Source organism: Chrysemys picta, chromosome 2 (assembly GCF_011386835.1).
Source record: "Chrysemys picta bellii isolate R12L10 chromosome 2, ASM1138683v2, whole genome shotgun sequence".
In the NCBI taxonomy this organism is placed as follows: domain Eukaryota; kingdom Metazoa; phylum Chordata; order Testudines; family Emydidae; genus Chrysemys; species Chrysemys picta.
In genome coordinates, this window is record NC_088792.1 from 114,812,857 (window position 1) to 114,831,118 (window position 18,262).

The following is an 18,262-nucleotide window of genomic DNA, read 5'->3' on the forward strand; positions in this document are numbered from 1 at the left end:
TGGGTTTCCGAGATACATTTTCTAATCTACCTTGTGAATATTTTTTAGTTTAAAAAAAGTTTCCTTCTGAAATAAAATATAAATCGGAATATCTCTTATTATGTTCCCTCCTAGTGTGAAGCTAGCACTTTAAAAAGAACTTTTTAGCACTTTTAAGAAACTAGTACTTTAAAATCATACCAATATCAAATGATAAAAGACAGAAGGAGCCTTAAAAGAAGTGCATCTGATAATAGAAGCTGGCAGTTATAACTTGGCAAGCGTTACTGTCTCTATGAGCACAGATGACCCTATTTGCATCAATCATGGGCCCAGAAATGTGGTTAGCATATTAGCCTTGTCAATGATGGCCAGGAAGTACATTTTAAACATAACAGCTGGGTCCCAACAGTTTGATCTGTTCCAATGTTGTGACTAGAAATAACATGTTAAAAAAAAAATCCCATAACCTTGTAAAGAAATGTCTTGATAAATAGTTGAGAGATTCAGACCGAGATTTTCAAAGCCACACAGATTCCCATTAATTTCTAATGGGAATTTGAGATGCAAATTCCTGATGTAGTTTTGAAAATTTCAGCCTCAGTAGTCAAAACTTTAGATATGCATAATACTGTTACAATTCTGGCCAGCATTGACTATATGCTAAATGTGAATAACAAGAAAATGTTATGAGTTCAAATAATCAATAAAGGGTTAGACGTCAATATTCAAACACAATGACTAAAATCCAGCAGTCGGATACTCATATTGATTCTTTGGTATGTGAAACAGTCATTTATGTGCCTGAGTATGCAGTGGTAGGATTTGGGTATCTGAGGCCCCCATATCTGAAAATTAGATGACACATGACCAGCCTATCTGAGGAATCAGATTGAAAAATGGCCTCATTTCCAACTCTGTAGTGAAAATAAATAGAACTAGCCTCTTTGGATTTAATAGGACACAGCCTCCAAAGCTCACAGTCAGAGCCTTTTAGGCAAAATAGCATGGCTCACAGTGGGCCCGTCACCTAAATATTTTTGAAATAAATGCTATAAACAAATCTCTGTTCAATGACAGACTGACATTTTTAAAATAGCAAAAAATATTTCAGAACATTTTATCTTACACACAATCAGTTTCAAAGAATAACATTCTCATAACAACCAATTCCCAATTACCTCTAGAAATACAGTACTCCCTAGTTGAAATATGCATTGGTTAAATTAATGCTCATTTTATACTTGGCTTTGGATGGGAGGCAAGGATTCCCTGAGATCATATCATTTTGGTGCCATTTACCCTCACTACCACAACCTTCAAATACCTCCATCATACTTAGAATAAAAGAATCATAGGACTGGAAGGAACCTCGAGAGATCATCTAGTCCAGTCCCCTCTACCTAAGGCAGGACTAAGCATTATCTAGACCATCCCTGACAGGTGTTTGTCTAACTTACTCTGAAAAATCTCCAGCGATAGAGATTCCAACTTTTAACCCTTCTTGGCTTGAGAAGCAAGAGATTGAGCTCAGAACCAGGACTCTGGGCGGGGCTGGCTGTTGGCAATATTTTTAAAACTAAACATTAAGTGTACAATCAGTGTCGGTCATCATTCGGGAGATAATAAACAGCCTGCTACTGTAAAATGCAACCAAAATGAAAGTACCACTGCACACATGCGGAACATTCTAAATGTTCTAAATGTAGTCATACATACAGTTAGGTGAAGAATGCATGCAGCTGTTTGCACTATATGTAAAGCAGAGACAGGTAAATGATTACGGATACAGGCTGATGTGCATATACATTATGATGGTCATTTCTATAAATGAATGAAAGTTTTACTTCACAACTGGTTTTACATCCTATCCCTCCCCCCAACTATTGTAGTTTAATATTAATGGCTAACCTTAAGCCTGCCTTCTGTACACTTGTGCTGGACATGAGAAACACAGGAGAGAGCCACATCTCTTCAGTGCATCCACATAGGTGGTTGCTAGCACTGCGGGAGTGGAGCAGAAAAACCAAATATCACTGAGCTCAGCTTTCCAGGTCCCAGAGGGATGTGTGTCTGGGAAGAGTAGTAACGTGTCCACAGCCCCACCTTTCCTTACACGCCAACCCGCCGGCCCCTCCCTGAGAACTGCTCCTCCTCCAGGCACAGCTCCTGCTCACAGAATCACAACAGACCTTGGAATAGTTGTCCAATGTAATATACTGTATTGTAAGCACATAGGAGATTAATCAGAGTAAGTTTATTAACAGCAATCTCAAAAACTTTTACCTGGTATACCTATGGACCTTAACTTTAAATTTAAGTGTGGCCCATCACCATATATGTCCTACTGTGGTTTATTTGCTCAGAATTTGGAGATTTCAAACACAGCATTATTTCATTGAGGTCTTTGGTTCTAAATTAAATAAAGCTACTGACTGACTTTCATGTCACCACATGAATGCTTATATTTTTACCAGTCACAACAAACTACGACAAACTAAGGACAGGATATTTTTATGACGATTTTTAATAAGATAACGGAATGTTCGAATACCAAGTTAGATATTGAGCTCTTTACAAGTGCATACTAAATATGGATTTATTTCATAGTCTAATAAATAAGCACTGCCAGAACACACAAATTTTTCTAATGCAAACAACACCCACATGAATTCTGATTTTGCGAAAGAACACATTACCTTTCTGCTACAGATGGTCTTGGGGAGTAAAATTCTTCTCCTGTTAGGTAGCCAGCTGCAGTTCCACCTCCGAAATAACTTTTCCTCAAGAAGGGTGCAATTTGGTTGTTTACCAACAATGCTCCTAAACCAGTAGGGAATCCAAAGATTTTATAGAATGAAATGGGGATAAAGTCTGGCTGGTGAACTGTTAAGTCTAATGGAGAGGTACTGACATATGAAGCCGCATCCAGTAGAACAAACCACTTCCCTGGTGTTTTGATGGGGCAGAGTTTTCCAGATTTTATCTCCTGTATCCATGAAAGAGGATATTTGATACCTGAAAAATTGCTCTGAGCTGGATAACAGAAAAGATGAGGTGTCATGCAGTTTTGTTCTTCAGCTGGTACTCTGTTTTTCTCAGATAATAAAATTTCCTTGGGTTTCACTGGAACAGATAACACATTCATCGCAGCAGTTATCCCCCTCATACCCACCACAGATGTGTGGCTGTCAGTTAGGTAACAAAATCGACTGCTGGGGTGCCCCAAGCCTTCAGGCATCCAAGGGAATGTTTCTGCTACCAGCTTAAGTGCAGCTGTACTTCCAGATGTGAAAATGATAGTGTAATCTTCTGCAGTTGTATTGAAGTGTTGTAATATTCTGCAAAGAAAAGAAAAAAAACAAGCACCAAGGGAGTTATTTTCTTGTATTTCATATCTATTGTGCATTGTATCAAAAAGTAACATTTGTTTTTTTCTTGCTATAAATTATTTTACCACAGGACCTAAATAAAATCTAAGTAGACAGGCTGGCCAAGTACTGTTCACTGTTAGCAGAATGGAGTTGCACCAGTATGACTGAAGTTACTCTGTTCACATTTTGTAAAAACAGGCACAACAGAGTCGTACTGATGTCACTGTGAGCAGTGACAAAATCGTACAAAATATGTACCCAACTCTGCTTGCATTGAAGATAATGGCAAAATTTCCCTGACTTCAATGGCAGTCTATGGTTGGGTGGGGTGAACTCTACATGAATTTTGCTTGAGTTCTGGTTTTGATCACAAACTTTTAATGAAAATCAAAACTGGGTGAAATTAACACAGTGCAGCTATAAGCACAATGTCTAATCACCATTTAAGACTCACTTAATCCCAGTTTTGAGGTTTTATGTATGACTTAAATCATAAAAATGCCTTCTTCTGGCCCTCCAAGCAGGGGTGAATTTCACCCAATATACACGGTGATGGAATACTCTGTTAGGGTCTTGTATTTTTATTAAAATGAGATAATTGTGTTCTGATTTCCCCTACTTCTGGTTGAAAAGCCAGAAGAGCACAGCACAGCAATGTTTATTACCTATAGATCATGGTAATTTTTCTTTAGTTCAAGTGTTGAACCAGTTTCTTTTGGATCTGAGAAATCCTAATTCAGATCCTAGCAAGAACCGATTTATTCCATCTCCTGTACTTTTTAGTGTTAGAAATATTATTGGAGAGGAGCAGACTGTTCTCAGAAATCAACAGGTGCAAACTTAAGTACTTTGGTCACTGTGGGCATAGAGACAGAAATAAGCTTGAGAAGGTTATCATGCAAGGAAAAGTAGTGGGTCACTGTGGTAGGGGATGACCAGTGGGGAGATGGATGGAAGGGGTGTGCAGTAGATACCTAGGAGGTCGGCTGTTGAGTGTGTGAAGTTAGTGATGGATTGAGAAGGCTTCCAAAAATTCTGCTATGATGTCACCAAAAGTAAACGAACTTACAGTTCAAACATCATCATTAAAAAGTAATAGCTAGATGGAGACTCACCATCTACTCTGTCCAATTCATAACTCTCAAACTATTTTAGGTTGTAAGTTCTTTGGGGGCAGATTAAGTGTCTTTCTGGATAAAGTAAATTCTAATCTCTCTTATCCATTGTACACCCCAATGAAAGTCAGTGGGATTGTATGGGGGAGTATGTTAGCACAGAAAGTTGCCGTCTGCTTGTAAAATACTTATACAATAATAATACCACCACCAAAGATAAGAAGGGGGCAACTGGAATAAGCAGATGTACACAGATAAGGCTGTTCTCGGTGCTGCCTCATGGGAGACCCTACATCAGAAGCAACCTCGTGACTTCCAGTGATCCAGACTGAGAAAACTGAACATGTTTCAGAAGTGACACTTGGTCTCTTAGGAGGGAGACTAGCAGCTGTAACTTTTATGCAGTTTCCTTGCTAGCCACGGGGTCTTTTCTTATGATGCATTTTCATAAACTTCCATTAACATCACTGGGAATTACACACAGTTATTTAAGAGAGAATAGACATGACATGTGAAGCAAAATAAATCACAACTCTTACAGAGCAAATCAGAGCATAGGTGCTGCTGACCAGTGAGGGAGTTATTAGAACTGGACCTATTGCAGGGAGTGTTGTAATGTATTAGTCCAGTCTGGTCTGCGGGCTGCCAGCTTTACTCCAAGCACTGGATTCTACAGCTCTAGCCCTTGATGGGTCCCCATAAACTTTTTAAGTAACAGAAAATTCCTTTACTATGGCAGCCAGAAACTAAAAGGTGCAATTCTCTAGGCACCATTACTTTAGATCACCCAAGGCTCCCTAACCCATGAGTGGGCAGGAATCCCTTACAGTTTAGGGCCTGCCTCAAAACGCTAAACCTGGGCCTGGCATGCCACTCTCATAGACATTGTACAAAACAAATAACCAGTATGAGTGATGACTGAGAACCGACTACAGAGCTAAAAAGTCGTGCTGAAATTATTCCAACTGCACCTTGGTCACCACCAGGAAATTTTAATTGTGCTGGAAAGAAAATAGACCGCAGCAGATTTATCCACACACGTGTGTTCTACTGAGTATTTTCTTGACTGTACCTTTCAGTCTGGCTTCTTCAGAATACTAGCTTTTTGAAATGTGATGTAACCAAGGCTCAACTGAGGTCTTCAATAAGTAAAGAAAAACTCTTAGGATTTGCAGTAATATCAGTAGAACCTGAACTTAACCTTTAAATACAACTGTTTGATTAATCTGAAAGAAATTAGATAGGTATTTCTGAAACTGATCAGCTGAGTTTGAATTCCTGCAAATGTTTATAGTCTGATAGTATATTTATATTTTAGGATAAATTTATAGAGCAACCATATAGCCACACTCAATTTCCAGCATATTTGTCTTGGAGGGAAAAAGCCTATTGTAAGAGATGCAGATTAGCCTGGTGGATATGATGCTGGATTGGTGCTCAGGTCACCTCAGTTCTAATCCCAACTCTACTACTGATTTGTTGTGTGACCTAGGGGAAGGCACCTCTCTGTTTCCTGTCCCATTCTGTGTCTACTGGGATCTATTTTCACTATGTGTTTGTATACTGTAGTACCCAGTACAAAGGAGCCCTGATCTTAGTTGGAGCCTCTCGGAGCTGCCATTGTCTTAGCAAGAGGGAATGTTTAGGTGGGCAGTGAGAGAAGTGTTCACAGGATGAGAATGTGGGCAGGGAAGAGTGCAGATTTCTCCTTACATTTTCTGTGCTTCTGTCTTCTCTTCCTTTTCCCCCAGATATTTTCTCTGCTGCTTTCTCCTCTTTCTTCCCCTTTTCTACTGTAGGTCTTGGCCTCATATCCTCACCACCCACCCGACCATTCATTCTATCACATCCATAGTCCCTGGTCCCCACCCTTTGTACTCTCCTACCTCCAATATTCTGTCACAATCTGCAGCTCATATGCAGAGCAGAAGAGGTGAACAGAACCCCGGCTGGGACAGTAGCCCTCTACATATGGTAGTAGAAGTGCAGTTGAGCTGCCTGCCTTGACTTTAATCTGACTCAATCGGATTTTCTTCTCCTTCATTCACATTAATGCAGAGAGGTGTGAGAATGGGGGACTAGAATGGTCAGAGATCGGGGCCTGCAGCTGAGCCTGGATCAGCTGACTAACTGCAACTACAACACCTCATCGACCAGAGCACCTGATTGGCTAAGTGGCATTGCCAGGTCCATTCTTAAACCCAGCAATGGGTGTTGGCTAGTAACTGCTCAGTGCTTAAGCCTGTAGCTGTGATAATTTCTAAGCAATCATTCCCAGCCTTGCTCTGACCATTAGGCATGACTGCCCATGCCCTAGCCCCTGACAAGTCAGTTAGCTTTTTTTTTCTTGGGGAAAGGGTGGAACAGGAATAAGTAATTTTTTGGTGGGTGGGTGAGTCAGTAGGATTGTCTGTGGCCAAAATAATTTTTTTTTTTTTTGCTAAGATCACTTCTGTAGCCATGATGTAGTGCCTGTAACATTAAATTCATAAGAAGAACAGGAGGACTTGTGGCACCTTAAATTCATATATATTCTCTCTCTCTCTCTCTATATATATATATATATACACACACACACACACACACACACACACACAGAGAGAGATTATAGTTAGGGTCTCTCTATTTTTTTAATTGAGTTTTGAAAGCATTTGCAAAAAGCTAGACTCTATACACAACAAGCCAACCTCTATAACACAGTGAGCTCTTTATGTGTTGATGTGTCTCAGCATTGTAGTAAAATATATAACCACTCTCAAAGGATACATTTTGAGCCCACAGTTTTATTCCAGAGACCAGGTAACATGAACAAACCACTCAGATTTAGCATCTTTTCATAAGAGCAGAACAGCCATAAAGAACATTTTATACTGAAGGAGCTTATCGGATCTGTCTCAGCTGAGCCCTCATCTACCTTTTAAACATTCCTTGCTCTTCTTCCCAGCCAGCCTTTCTGTGCTGCAGAACTGAGCTGGAAGAGAGGCAGACCTAGACAGAGGGACAAATTCAACCCCAGAATAAGTAGGTGCAACTCCCACTGGGAATTGCACTCACTTACCCCAGCACTAAATTTGGCCCAAGACTTAAAATGACAAAAGCTGAGATACAGGAATGGGGGATTAGAGTTTAATAAAACCAGGCTGTTGCCTAACAACGCATAGCAGAGCAGGTGAATACTCTTGTAATAAGACACATGAATATTTCCCATCATTTAAAGGGAACTTGAGCATACATGCAGCTTTGCAAACCTACAGCGGAAAGTATATTTTGGTTTCTGGTTAAAACATAAGGATATGTAATTCAACTATGTAGACTTGAAAGAGTCATATATGCTCTATGACTGACCTCAAAGAGAAATCCATTTTTAACTCTACTTACTTTTATAAGTTAAATTTAGGAGCAGCGAACAATTCTTGGAATAAAATCTATGGAATATTTTTGCTGTATCTGATTCCAAGTATTTCACTTTACCAGCTGCAGGTGACTGTTTCAAACAAATGAATCAAGATTTAGGGTAAAAATTAAGTGCCTACATGACTCAGAAGCCTAATGGGCCAGATTTCCAAAGGTATTTAGGCACCTAAAATGCAAATAAGTGCCTCCTGGGATTTTCAAAAGCACCTAAGCAAGTTAGGGGCCTAGGTCCAATTGACATCAATGGGAGTTAGGTGCCTAATGGGATTGACAAAAGTGTCTAAGCAGGTTAGGTGTCTATCTTTAAGTGCCTGAATACCTTGAAAATTTGACCCTGAGCAACTTTTGAAAAAAAGGACTTAAATCCAGATTTTTAAAATTATTTACAGGTTGTTCCTCTCATTGTTGCAGTGCCCAATTGGTTTAGGAGCCTAAGCCAAAGTAACAGGCATTTAGGTGCCTAACGTTTGAAATTAATGGGAGTCAGGCACCTAAATATCTTTGAGGATCTGGGCCTAAGTTACTTTTGAGATTAAGACAGGCTCCTAAATTAGTTAGGTATTGCAGCACTGAGTGGAGCAACACACGAATAACTTTAAAAAATCTGGGCCTTAGTCTGATATTTTGGCTGAAGCATTTTTGACATCATAAAAGTAAAAAATCAAAACAAAAAAACACCTTTAAAGTAATTTTATCCTCCCAAATTACTCCTGTTTGAGAATTTATAGTCTACTCTTGAACACAATACTGATGAAAAAAGTTGACCTCGGAGCCCCTCAGACTAAGGTTTATAAAAGAAATACCATCAACCCCTGAACCATAGCAGCACTGCCATAACTAAATCACAGTACTTAAGGGTAGTAGCATTCATACTTCTGAATGAACACTGCAATTCACAGTACTATAGTCTCCTTTTTGACATAAAGATTGGGAAGCACTGGCTATTTATTACACATAGACTCCCTAATGTTCTGTGTCTCAGTAGAAAACATATCCCATTATAGTGAAATGCAGTTCACGTTCATCACCTTTATTACACTCTTGAAGATTTTATTTATCGCAGTACATAAGGTGGTGTTGTCAGCGGGACTAGAGTCTTCCTGTAGGAAGCTCTGATGGCTTGATCCACTGTAGCTCACTGCTGCAAGTTGTAGTCGTATTTTATATTGTTACAAACTTTTACCTTCCAAAAAACTTGCAGCAAGAAATGATTACCAGGATCATTGTTTCCTTAAAGATACTGATGCCACTGCCATATGGGGGATGATGAAAGAAAGTCTGAGACCTGATTTGCTCCGGTGCAAGCAGGGTTTGACAGGGCTGAGGTGGCAGCAAGCCCAGGTTTTGTAGTCCAGCAACCGGTGTTGCTCTGCAATGGTCCCTCTATAAGCTGATCAAAACAGGAGAAGGAGCTCACAAATTCTGGTGGGGGTCACCACAGGTCTTGAAGTCAACTGCAGAGAAAGCGCCAGCAGCCACTGGTATTTAAAGCACCATGTCATCTAGATAAACACTAACCAGGACGAGACAACACTATGGTAAGACTGCCAGTGGCCATCTACACTCGCACTTCCACTGTGGCTACCAATGGCAGAGCTGTAGCAGCGCTAGAGTAATGGTGGAAGAGTTCTCCATCCCTAACATGGCTAGTGTAGATGCAGCCTTGGACTTTCCATTTTCCTCCGGGAGAGTAACTGATGTGAGATGATTTGACCCTTAACTGTCTTTGTTTTGTTTTTAGGCTTTTAGGCTTTAAATACTTCCAAAATGTGCTACCTTGCAAAGTCCTGCCTCTACCCTCCCTACTCTCTGAAAATCAAGGGGAATGAAAATTTTTCCAAAAAGACTTTTAAAACCCTGATAAAAACTCGCATTGCTTGATTTGCTTTCCATGTTACAATATAATTAAAACTGGTTCCCATATATTCATGTTACTGTTAGCATGGCCCAAATGTGGCAAAGTGGTTTGTGATTTTTAGTACTGACGTTTACATTCACTTTTGAATTGGATATTTTTCTGCTGGGAAAGTCATCATGCCAAAAGATTTCTGAATTGAAGATACAGCCATAGTTGTCTATTGATAGGCATGATTTTAAATCATGCTCAGCAAACAGGGTGTCATCATCAGCTGCCCTTGTGCACATAATCCTTTACTTTTATGATCATTGAATACTGTTGTTACCATGGTGCTCAGAGGCTCCACTCAAAGACTCTCTGTGGTGCGCAGTCCTTTCCCCGAAGACTTCACCATCTCTGTGCTTTTCTGCTCTGCAACCAATCTCTCTCTCTTTGAAAGGGTGAAACATTTCTCATTGATCAGCTAAGGGCCTGATCCTGTTCCTGGCAAAGTCAATTGAAAGACTGACTTCAGTTACAGTCCTGCTTCAAATACCTGACTTCAGTGAGGACTAAAATGACACCCTAAAGCAATGTACACTGTTGTAGTCATTAACAACATCTGAACAGGACCCAGCTGAGAGTCCCTGGAGTCATCATACTGTTGAACCTGCGATATGTAGCAACGACCCTTTTAGTGTGTTCTTATTTCCCTATTTACATGACCCATAGGCACAGTACCCTCAGTTAGGGTGAAATCCACCCCAGTGCAAAGCCATGTGCATCACTTAAAACTAATAGCACACTCTGGCATTTTCCCTTCTTTCCCTGCAGGCAGTAATAAAAGAGGCAGCATAACAACTACTTACCATTATAACCCTCATTTGAGCATCGATTATCTGAATTAAATAGAAAGCTCTTCAGGAAACATCTTGTACTTTGTGGTGCAGAGATAAGATTTCTTCAGTCCCTATTTTCCACAGCATCATGTGAAATTGCAGCTCTCCTTTCCTTATTATGTACATCTCAATTCCTAACCAAAACCAATTTGAAACCTAGACATGTTTTATATACTAAGTATCTTCAAGCTGGAACCTACTCTATCCAGTTTATCTTTCCAAAGCAAAGAGTTCTTTGGATGAGAAAATATGTAAGTTTTTCTTTTTCTTAAAATTGTTTTCAAAACAAATCTAAGAGGCACTATCTCCCCTACATGCACACCGAGTTAGGTGCAGCTCCACTGACTTCAATGAAGTGACCCGCATGTAAATGAGAGCTGTATTTAGTCCTGTGTATTTCTCTTTCAACATCCTTTTAGTTGCTTTGTCCAGCTTCAGTTTTCTTCTTTCTGCTGCCAACATGCAAGTTACAATCATGCTCCAAATACCTGATTTCCTACAGTTCTGCTACTTATACTCACCAGTTATACCCAGTTATACTCATTTTCTGACCAATGTACACAACGGGTCAGATTTAGATCTCAGCTACTCCCACTATCACTGATGTACGTGAGAATAGAATCTTACCCACTGTCTGTAACTTACATCACTGCTGCTTATGGCATCACTGAATTTGGCCCCCTAAAAATCCGGCCAGTGGGGATGTACTTGATAAGCTCCAATTGTCACAGCTGGAGATATATTGGAGAATAGCCATTTGTTTACCCATGGACATGGTTGGTCTTTACTAGGTGAAACCTCCCTCAAATTCTGTGAAGCTACTAATGTAGCAGTCTGTATGAGGTTTGCCTCATGTTATGCTCAGAGTAATATTTGGAGTCGAAAGGCTACCTGATGGTCTCCTGCAGGAGAAGATGCACAACTGGTAAAGGATACAGAAACATACACTGCAAAGTAAAGATACGGTTCAACCCAAGTTACAGAATTCAGTTCCAGGAGGTGTTTGGATCCTGGGTTTTGTCTCAGACATATCTGTACTACATAGTAGAATTTCAGTTGGTGCTATGGTATCATATACAATCTGAATCTTGACACAAGCACAGGGCACTGACAAACACACCAAGCAATATTCCCCAGACTGACTCCACACTGTTGGAACAGCATTGTTATAAAGCAAAAACTTCCCTATCATCTTTGACAGCAGCCTGCGCTACTAAACATGGCAGGCATATGAAAAAACCTTCATGTGGTGATTGTGAATTCTGTGTAATTAATCCTACATTTTCTCTGATAGACAAGGGGATAAAGAGTCATACAGTTTCAAAAATGATTTGTGAACATTTTAGTGAATAAAAGTTGCAAAATCATTTTCCTATTAACTGGTAGGGATCAGGTATTTGGATAGCTGCCAGGTATTTGTGAAAATGCTTGTGAATCCCAAAAGTTTCTTCAGTTGTAGCAAGTCTGCAAATTCCCACCATAAGACTTTTATTTGTTATTTCGAATTAATTATTCATCGTGTGTGTTATTCGAGTCATCCTGCCAGGAAGCACAAAAAATACCCTTTAATTTAGGTGACCAATTACTCTCAAGACTACACATGATTAGTGAATAATCGCTGTGAGCAGTTTATGAACAAACCATAATGAAATTTATTTGCATAACCTATTTGGTAGATACTTACAAATAACAAATGAACTAGAATAAACCAGGACCAGTTTGTGAATGATTTGTGAAGTAAAAAACCAGGCTATATTTACAGCAAATATTATTTCCAATAAATAATTAAACCACTTGTAATAGACACCAGGAAGAAGCAAGATCACAGACAACCATCAGGAGAACTTCTTACTAGTATGGACATTTCTACTACATCTTTACAGCTTTAAATTGTGATGGGTTTATTATAGCATTTTACCCTGTAGGACACCCTGGCAAACTACTGTTACTGTATTTTCCCAGTAGCTGTCCCAAAGTGCAACTTGCTGCAGTGTGTTTTGGGAAGTTTGTGCAATGCCTCATGGGACCAAAACATTGTCGCAGGGGAGAATGGGAACATTGCATCTTCCCATGATGCACTGTGCTCAACGGCAAACAACGCAGAGATTGTCGCATCTTAAAACTGCAGTGCATACGCCATAACCCCAGAAGCATGGAGCCTGCTCAGTTGTGCACTCTTGCTATGAGCATCTCAAACACCCTGTGCTTTCTCCTGCAGAATTTCCAGAGCTGAAGTAGGGTCCACCATGCGGAACATAGCCATGTCCTGCAAGCAGCCCTGCTGCAAGCCACTGAAGAAAACAATTCATAGTTGCTGCTGGCAGCCACAGGGCAGCTGCACTCTGTTGAGTGCCGTATCTGGTCCCATGAAACAAAGACTGACTGGTGGGACTGCATCGTTTTGCAGGTATCGGATGACGAGCAGTGTCTGCAGAACTTTCAAATGTGGAACGCCACCTTCCAGGAACTTTGTGCAGAGCTTTCCCCTGTCCTGCAGTTCAGCAACACAAAAATGAGAGCTGCTCTTACAGTGGAGAAGCGAGTGGCGATCACTATTTGGAAGCTTGCAACGCCAGACAGTTACCGGTCAGTGGGGAATCAAGCCTGCAAGGCCATTAATCAACTTTTACTATGAAGGGTAGTGAGTCTGGGAAATGTGCAGGACATAGTAGATGATTCCCTAGTTGCGGTGAGGCGATAGATGGCATGCACATTCCCATCTTGGCACCAGACTACCTTGCCAAAGAGTACATAAACTGAGAGGGATACTTTTCAATGGTGTTACATGCACTGGTGGATCACAGGGGGCATTTCACCGACACCAACGTAGGAGGGTTGGGAAAGGTTCATGACACGCACATCTTTAGGAACTCGGGTCTTTTCAAAAAGCTGCAATCCAGGACTTTCTTTCCAGACCACAAAATGAACATTGAGATGCCAATAGTTATCCTGGGGGACCCAGCCTACCCCTTGCTCCCATTTCTTATGAAGCCGTACACCAGCCATCTGGACACCAGTAAGGAATAGTTATAGGCTCAGCAAGTGTGGAATGGTGGTTGAATGTGCCTTTGGTCATTTGAAAGGGTGCTGGAGAAGTTTACTAACAAGGTTGCACCTTAGTGAAGAGAACATCCCCATGGTTATTGCCAGGGCTGCCCAGAGGATTCAGGGGGCCTGGGGCAAAGCAATTTTGGGGGCCCCTTCCATAAAAAAAACTTGCAATATTATAGAATACTATATTCTCGTGGGGGCCCCTGTGGGGCCCGGGTCCTGGGGCAAATTGCCCCACTTGCCCTCAACCTCTGGGCAGCCCTGGTTATTGCTGCCTGCTGTGTGCTCCATAATATCTGTGAAAAAAGGGGGGAAATTTTCTGCAGGGGTGGGCATTTGAGACAGATCACGTGGCAGCTATTTCTGAGCAGCGAGACACCAGGGCAATAAGAAGAGCACAGCAAGCGGCACTGCATATCTGCGAGGCTATGAAAAGCCGTTTCAATAATGAGTCACAGTAATGTGAGCTGCTTGTCTGCATTGTGCTTTCCCAAACCTTCACCTGCCTTGTATCACTGTCCCTGTAAAGCCAACCCCTGACCCAAGCCCACTGCTTCTACTCAATAAAGAACATGTATTTCTTGAATACATTTACTTTATTTAACAAACATAAGTAAAGAGGGAGAACAGAAAAAAAAAAGGTAACCTTGGGGAAAGAGGTTGTAAAGTTTGAACGGGAGAAACATTTTCAGCTGTGTAACACCACCACATTCCAGACCATCAAAGGTCTGTGAATGGGCACCTTCTGTTCCTTGTACCCTCCCCCTGAGTTACGTGAAAGGGATAATGGACTTTTCGCCCACGAATCATGGAACGCTTGGGGGAGGGTGATCCTGCACCAGGTGATGCTGGCTGGCTGTCCACCAGGGTCTGCAGAAGGAACTCTACCCTCCTGCTTCTGTTCCTGCAGTTCAACCAGATGGCTCAACATGTCTGCTTGGTCCCTCATAATCCAAAGCATCTCATCCTGCACCACAAGCTCTTGCTCATTGGAAGCTTTCCTGCTGTCCATGTCCTTGTCTAACTTCTCGGACAGTGAAATCCTCCACGCTCTCAGCTCTGTGTCAACTGTCCCAGAGGCATTCATCATCTTGGTGAACATGTCCTCCTGCGTTCTCTTTCACCTCCTTCTAATCAGCAAAAGTCTGCTTTCAGGTGTGGCTGACACGCCGAAGGACACATTTCTAGCTGTCAGTCATGAGAAAAAAGAAAGGAGCCATTTTACATGAATAAAAGGTTTCCATAGCAAGGCCGTTTTCATTAAAAAAAATAAACCCTTATTACACTAGGTGAATGCCATAACATAACATAAGGGGGGATAAGATAGAGGTCTATAAAATCATGAGTGGTATAGAGAAAGTAAATAAGGAAGTGTTATTTACTCCTTCTCATAATACAAGAACAAGGCGCCACCAAATGAAATTAATAGGTAGTAGGTTTAAAACAAACACAAGAAATTATTTTTTCATGCAATGCACTGTCATCCTCTGGACCGCCTTGCCAGGGGGTGTTGTGAAGGCCAATACTATAATGGGGTTCAAAAGGGAGCTAGATAGATTCATGGAAGATACGTCCATCAATGGCTATTAGGCAGAATGGGCAGGAATGGTGTCCCTAGCCTCTGTTTGCCAGAAGCTGGGATTGGGTGACAGGGCATGGATCATTTGATGATAACCTGCCTGTTCATTCCCTTTGGGGCACCTGCCATTGGCCACTGTCAGAGGACAGGACACTGGGCTTGATGGACCTTTGGTCTGACCCAATATGGCTGTTCTTATGTTCTTATAATCAGAATCTGTACCCGTTCACTGTGCCATTTTGCTGCTCCAGCCATGGTGAGTTTCCTCTCCCCCTCTCTCCACCTCATGGATCATGGTTTATGGCAGGCTCATGTCGGGAGCAGAGGCAGCTAGTCAAACAATGGCCCTTCCCCATAGCACCACGGGAAGCTGTTTATGAACGGGGTAGGAGAGAATGTTTTCACTCCCAAATTGCGGAATCTCTCATGTGGGGTCCCAGTCCCCTATCAGCCACTTTAAACTACTTGCCAACCCATAACAAGCACAGTAAAGGTACATTAGCGGCTGTGTGGTTTGGCGATGAGGAATGAGGCGTGTGTGTGTGTGTGTGTGTGTGTCTACATGCCCTTTTGTTTTCCTGTAAGAGCACTTTTAATGAGAACTTCCCCCGTTTCCACTAGGTGACCCTATGTGATATCAGTCTCCTGAAGGTAACAGGCGGAAAGAAAGAGATGCTGCAAGCGTCTGGGTATAGACCTGGTCCTTATGTTGCTATGCTGGTACCGCAATGATGCCAGCAGAATTAATTCAGGAGTTGCGTAGGAAAGTTTCCTACCATGGTGGAAGAAATAAGACTGCCCTGCCCAGAAACTTTCTGTAAAGGATTGCAGAGTACCTCCATGAAAGTTTTCTAGAGATATCCATAGAAGATTCCCGGCTATCCCAGTCCACATAAAAAGTCTTTTCCAGGGGCCACCCTCTGTGTAGCTGGAGCAGCCTCTTGTAAGCAAAGAACCAAAGCACCTCACTTTTTCTTCACAATAAACATGCAGTACCACCGAATGTGTGTGCCTGCTAAAGTTTAGCTGGACTTTGATTGTAACTGTATACTCATCAGAGGTGCCTTCCTCGGCATCACGGTCAGCCACCATGATCTCCTGTGACCTACAGGGCTCCAGGATTCTCAGGAGAATGGATCTCCCTCTCTCCTGTCTCCCATTCTCCTCCTCCACCTCTTCCTCATTCACCATGTCATCCTTCTTGTTGTCCCTAGACTCACACACCTGTGAGGCGTCCATGTTGCTTGTGGAGGTGCTGGTAGGGTCACCCCTGAGAATCACATGCAACTCGTTGTAGAAATGGCATGTGTGGGGTTCAGCACCAGCACAACTGTTTGCCTCCCTTGCCTTCTGGTACACTTGGCGAAGTTCTTTTATTTTCACACAGCACTGCTGTGTGTCCCTTGTGTAGCCCTTCTCCCCTATTCCATGACTGATCTTTGCATAGATGTCAGCGTTTCTTCTGCTGGATCGGAGTTCTGCCTGCACAGACTCTTCTCCCCACACAGCAATGAGATCCACCACCTCCTGTGCAGACCAGGCTGGAGTGTATTTGGGGCGTGTAATCTCCATGATCAGCTGTGCTCAAGCTGACATGCTCCCAATGCTGATCAAACAGGAAACGGGAAATCAAAAATTCCTGGGGCTGTTTCCTGTGTACCCGGCTGCAGTGCAGCAGAGTTGAGAATGATCTCCAGAGTGGTCACAGATGAGCATGGTGGGACACCACCTGGAGGCCAATTAAGTCAAATTACACAATGCTGCGTCTGCACTACCTCGCAGTCGACCCATGAAAATTGAATTAAGTGCTACGCCTCTCGCAGAGGTGGATTACAGAAGTCAATATTAGAGACGACTTAGGTCGGCGTAAAGGACCCGATAGTGTAGACACATACATTAACAGGTTAATTTAAGGTGGCTTCCTTCAACCTAACTTTTAAGTATAGACTAGACCTAAATCTGTAATCACAGCACATTTTCATAGCTCTTAGCACAGAGCTCCATCCCTTAGCACAGATTCTCCAAAGTTTCAACATGTCTCAGCAAGCATCATCTATGTGATGTCTATATATGTGATGAACACTTGCTTATAACTGGCCAGCAATTAGTTTTATTTGCTTGCTGTTTCTGGTAAATCTAAATGTAAAAGCTGGCTGTTTTATTTCCTCCCACAGTGCAGAATAATGTGATAGGTGAAGATTTAAAGACTGTTTGAAAAAAATGTTTAAAGAAATAGCCTGCTTGGGTCTTCTGCTGACTCTAGTCTCTTTAGTCTGTTACAATCTTTGACCTACTAAATAACCTCTGTTGAGAAATTAAAAATTCTGTACACTTCCATCAGAAATGCAAGGTGTGTATGTTTGTTTATAATTGACATTACCATCAGATCTTTACATTTTTTATTCTTTGCTTAATTTTTCTTTAAGGGGGTTGTTTCTATTTGAGCTGTGCTCTTTGTACTATACATTCCGGGGAACTTCTCCTCTCTCAGGCTGTCTGCATCTTTCAAGAAGAGGCTTTGCACCCAATTAAAGTCAGCAGGAAAAACATTCTCAAGACATTGGAAGGAGTACAAAATTGATTGGGATTACATTTTCTGAAACAATATGGCCAGTACTCTAGACACTATAATCCTAGTCAATTTCATTCCACTACTGGCGCCAGAGAATGCATTTGCAGCAGCCAGTAATTGAATATGGTCGATCACAAAATAGATTTGCAAATGGAAAACTATAGTTTTACACATTTGCATGTCATTTTGCGTTTTCAATAAGTGCAGAGAACATTGCAAAGCACAGATTCAGACCCCTGACATTTTCACACATTCATGCTATCGAACAAGAGTGATGCTCACCCTGATAAGGAGGACCCTCTTTACCACGTTCCCGCCCTGGTGGGATGGCTTGGGACTGAGGGTGGAGTTGGAGGTATTAGCAAAGGAACTGTGAACTGGGGGTGGGAGGGGCTATTGGACTACTGCATGCCAGTGGGGTTCTCTATACTGGCCTCCACAC

General features: G+C 41.7%; 1 protein-coding gene across 8 annotated transcripts in view; it reads right to left on the bottom strand.

Moving 5' to 3' along the window:
• The window catches only part of MOCOS (molybdenum cofactor sulfurase), a 375,701-nt gene that overhangs the window by 216,279 nt on the left and 141,160 nt on the right, over positions 1-18,262 (bottom strand). For all 8 annotated transcript variants that reach the window (XM_008169331.4, XM_065584014.1, XM_065584013.1 and 5 more), the window contains one exon: positions 2,679-3,320. In XM_008169331.4, coding sequence (XP_008167553.2) covers positions 2,679-3,320 — 642 coding nt within the window. The remainder of the gene's footprint in view (positions 1-2,678; positions 3,321-18,262) is intronic.